Source organism: Salminus brasiliensis, chromosome 6 (genome assembly GCF_030463535.1).
Source record: "Salminus brasiliensis chromosome 6, fSalBra1.hap2, whole genome shotgun sequence".
Lineage (NCBI taxonomy): Eukaryota > Metazoa > Chordata > Actinopteri > Characiformes > Bryconidae > Salminus > Salminus brasiliensis.
In genome coordinates this window covers 46,338,187-46,343,162 of record NC_132883.1, presented here as the reverse complement: position 1 = coordinate 46,343,162, position 4,976 = coordinate 46,338,187, and the positions used below count along the sequence as shown (strand labels likewise).

The 4,976-nt window shown below is 42.1% G+C and overlaps 1 protein-coding gene across 1 annotated transcript; it reads right to left on the bottom strand.

Annotated features, from left to right (window-relative positions):
- Nucleotides 1–1,667: 1,667 nt before the first annotated feature.
- On the bottom strand, nt 1,668–3,989 carry LOC140557051 (Rieske domain-containing protein). The gene is made up of 3 exons (XM_072681187.1): nt 3,932–3,989; nt 3,750–3,785; nt 1,668–3,649 (listed from the first exon to the last, which is right to left on the bottom strand). The coding sequence occupies exons 1-3, from the start codon at nt 3,986–3,988 to the stop codon at nt 3,392–3,394; spliced, it is 351 nt and encodes a 116-aa protein (XP_072537288.1). The 5' UTR covers nt 3,989; the 3' UTR covers nt 1,668–3,391.
- Nucleotides 3,990–4,976: the final 987 nt, after the last annotated feature.

Here is a 4,976-nt window from a genome sequence, read left to right as displayed (position 1 = left end):
GCAGACCTCTGCTGCTCCTCTAGCGCCCTCCGCTGGGCCTGCTGCTCAAACACACACAAACAACACAACCAATGGTTAAGGTTACATGAAAAAGACTAAACCGTTTATTTAGCACACAACTATAAAAGGTTCAGAGACACATTTGTGTTGTTGGAGATGCTTGATTTTAACTGTAAGAAAAACGGCCTGCAGTGGTTTTAGTGAAGAACAGCTGGGGTTTTAATGATTTGGGATTATCTGTATTTGTATTTATTAACATTAAGTTTTGTCAACATAACCATTTGATCAGTATTCCTTTCCAAACTGTTGTTAAAAGCACAGACTGAACCTCTCTGGACTCAAAGGTTTGATATAATGAGTGATTGTAAAGGTTAAGCTGAAACCTGAAGCTCCACTCACAGCAGAAAGTGATTTAATCAGATCAGACATGGAAGGCTGGTGGAGTCAGCAGCCGGATGAGCTCCAGAGAGCGGAGCAACATGCTCATCTGTCCACAATACACCCACAATACACCCATAATACACCCATAATACACCCCACAATAAACCCCTAATCACATTATAATCACACCCGACGCCTCATTAACCAAGAGAGGAGCAGTGGAGTGTACACAGTCTGTGTGTGTGAGAGAGATTGTGTGTGTGTGTGTGTGTGTGTGTGTGAGAGAGAGAGAGAGCGGGAGAGGGAGAGAGAGAGAGAGCGTGTGTGTGTTGTACAGGGTTGATGGTTAAACCCAAATTATGCAGCCATGTGTAAAGAAACTGCATCAGCACAGGTCCAAACAACATGACAAAGAGAGGGAAAACAAAGACACACACACACTCACACACACACACACACACACTCACACACACACACACACACACAAAACTGCTGCAGTTCCACTATACGACTGGAGATGTGAATACACACTCTAATAGCTGCTTTAAAGGTAGATACACCGCAGACAGAGCTAGCTGAAGTGTGTGTGTGAGTGTGTGTGTGTGTGTGTGTGTGTGTGTGAGAGAGCGAGATTGAGGAGCAGAGCAGATAAAGAGACGCCTGTTGAGCGTCTATATGGAAGGAATTTTGCTGAGATTAGATTCAGAATCCGGAAAAACACTTAAACCTAATTTACTCTTCATCTTTACTTTGATCTTTATCTGGTGTTTGATGTTTTCAATTAAAGTAGTCAATAAAACTAACCTTTAGTTTTACTGTAACAGAATTTACTGAATCGAATTTAGAATCACTTTCAGCTATTTGTTAATGTTGTAGTTGCTGTAGATCAGAGTCTTTTACTACAACCTCTCTCTCTCTCTCTCTCTCTCTCTCTCTCACACACACACACACACACACACACACACACAGAAGAATTCAGATTAGTTTACCAATGTGTTTATCCTGAAAATTTACTAAATTTGAAGTTTGCTGTTAAGAGTTAATGATTATCTGGGTTATGCAATTACACACTATATAACATAAAATAATCATATATAATACACTTTATAACATAAATACTCCTCTATATAATACTCTATATACCATACAATACTTATATACAATATAATATATACCATACAATACTCATATATATAATACTCTCTATACCATACAATACTCATCTATAATACATTATATACCATAAAATAATCATATATAATACACTATATACCATACAATACTCATCTATATAATACTCATATAATAATAAATATCTTTATTTGTATCTTTATTTTTTTTACTGTTTAACTGTTCTCATATCGAGAATATGGCAGCTGTTCTTTATACTGTCTCAGTATTTCATGATGGACAGTTAGAGTACATCAGAGGGGTAAATGCACTTAAACTGGACTGACGCCGCTACAGTACGGGTAATGTTAGATGAACAGAATGGAGTAAAAGGGCTGAAGAAGAACACCTGATTTAGAGGAACATCTGGAGTAAGAGCAAAAAGAACACCTGAGTTGAGGAACATACAAGTTAGAACACCTGGAGTTCCAGACCTGGGCTGGTGTGTATCACTCACCACTCTCCTCATCCTCCTCTTGTTCTTCTTCCTCTTGCTTGGCATGTTTTCTCCTGCAGGGAGGGATCTACCAGGGAAACCAGAACTGTCGAGCAGCTGAAATCTGAAATGTGTCCTAGTGCAAACTGAGGAGTGTGGCACTGGAGTTTTAGGGGAGGGGCTGGAGGATAAAGGGGTGGGGTTTCTTGGCCAAGTTCTGGAGGATTAGTGGGCTGAGTCTGGGAACCTAAACAAGGGCTTATATTACACACTTTATTACGGATGTTAGTATAAGCATTGTATTAGAACATAAACCTTGACTGAGTTCTCCGGTGGAACCCTGAATGAAACTGGCCAGGGCTGGACCCAAATATTGGCGTATTCGTATATTCGCTGGTTTGGAAGTCTCTCAAACTGAGTGCAAACAAGACAAAAGCAGTGTGCCAAATATGTGTTATTATTTGATGGTGTAAAAAAAACAGTTCCACGATTTATTTCTCAAAAAAGGTGGAGCCGTATTTAAAGGACACAACAAGTCCAGTCCAGTCCATTTGCCACCCCAAACTAGCTTTTGCATCTGTTTAATTTTATTAATTTTATAACAGATTTTATTTTTACAAGGTGCTACCATTACCACAATACGAGACGTGGAGTTTTATAAAAAGATATTAGGAGGTAGATTTAAATGTTTCTTGTTCAGTTTCTCCCCAGCAGCACTCCATTTACCTCCACCCATTCAGCCTACAGCAGTTAAGCTCCATTCAGCCCACAGCGATTTAGCCCAACCCATTCAGCCTACAGCAGTTTACCTCCACCCATTCAGCCTACAGCAGTTTAGCCCCACCCATTCAGCCTACTGCAGTTTACCTCCACCCATTCAGCCTACAGCAGTTTAACCCCACCCATTCAGCCTACAGCAGTTTAGCCCCACCTATTCAACCTACTGCAGTTTAGCCCCACCCATTCAGCCTACAGCAGTTTAGCCCCACCCATTCAGCCTACTGCAGTTTAGCCCCACCTATTCAACCTACTGCAGTTTACCTCCACCCATTCAGGCAACAGCAGTTAGAGACTCACCATCACATTACCCAAAATAATAACCTAGTACTTCCCTAGTAATAACCTAGTTCTAGAACTGAAACTGTAAAAGAGAACATGTTCTGATCAGATGTGAACAGTGCTTTGTGTGTGTGTGTGTGTGTGTAATTTTTATTGAGACTTTACACAAACATTAGTCAATCAGATGGTAGCAGCAGAACCACAATGTTCTCCATTGTTTGGTGTAACTCTACAACAGCTGGGTCTCGATCCTGCAGGACAGAGCAGATCCAGAGGTGCAGAGGGGTCCTGCGGCAGTCAGTCCTTCCACATCCTGTGACGTCATTCCCTATTCTTGGCCCACGCTTATGGGGGCGCAGCTCTGTGTTCCTCAGTCTGGTACCTATCCGACTCCACGGCGCCGCCCGAGTCGTTCAAGGTGATGAAAAGGTTTCCGTCGACCTCTGTGACCCGGTGGACCCTCTGCTTGACCCCTTTGGAGCACCAGACCGGTTGCAGGGGTCTGACCGTCGGGTCCACGGCCTGGTACAGACCCTCACCATCCGCCAGCGTGATTTTATACTTATGCCACGGACACACAATACACAGCCGCCCGTCAAACTCCTACACACACACACACACACACACACACACACTCATTAAAGCTCTATAACACGTTATACGTTCAGTTACACACGTTATATATGTAATGGTATTAACTCACCTCAATGTCTCCCCCTTGTAGCGCCCCCCCCGGAGTCTGCAGAGAGGAGAGGAAGCACAGGTTCAGTGTTTGTTTACAGCAGCCTGATATCACTACTACGAGCCCTGGATTAACGCTGGATTAACGCTGGATTAACGCTGGATTAACCGGGTCAGTAGGGCGGTTAGTCGCCTGGAACTCACGGTAGCAGCGCAGATCCAGCGCGTGTAGCGCCCCCTGGTGATGAAGAACGAGCACATCTCTCCCATTTACTCTCCTCACCACTCGACCAGCCTGAACCACTGCGTCCCGAGAGCCCACCAGAACCGAGGGGTTCGATAATTCCGGACCACCTGAGGACATACTAACCCACCTTAATACACACACACACACACACACACACACACAGAGAGAGAGAGAGAGAGAGAGAGAGAGAGAGAGAGAGAGAGAGAGAGAGAGAGAGAGAAAGCGCAACAGGAAGTGAAATGTTCAACTTTTCAAAATAAAAGCCAAAATAAAAGTCAAGAAACAACAACCGTAATAATAATAATAATAATAATAATAATAATAATTATTATTATTATTATAATAATAATAATAATAATAATAATTAGATTACAGGGTCCAATGCGCTGCAGTCAGTTAAATTGTAAGGAATGTAAAAGGCTGCTTTATGATCGGGATGTGGAAAATATGACAGACGCCTCTGAGTGGCCGAGTGTCAGATTTAACTGCTTAAACTAATTTAACTAATTATTTCTTTTCTAAATTGAACAATAAAACTATTTTAGTGTTTAAAGAAAATGATTACTGTCAGAGTGTTGTAACAGAGTACAGTTAATACCTAAAGATTAAAGTGTCCTTTATAAAGTCCAGTTTGTTTGTAAGGGCAGTCCCTTCAAAAACATTCAAATAAAAAAAGAGAATTAACTTTTAATTATTTTATATCAGATCTTTAATTCTACTCGCTGCTGATTTGGCCTAAAAGTCACCATATATATGTGATTGAGGGGGAGGATGAGGAGGTGATTTAGGTGGAGGATGAGGAGGTGATTTAGGTGGAGGATGAGGAGGTGATTTAAGGGGAGGATGAGGAGGTGATTTAGGTGGAGGATGAGGAGGTGGTTGAGGGGGAGGATTAGGAGGTGATTTAAGGGGAGGATGAGGAGGTGATTTAGGTGGAGGATGAGGAGGTGATTTAAGGGGAGGATGAGGAGGTGATTTAGGTGGAGGATGAGGAGGTGATTT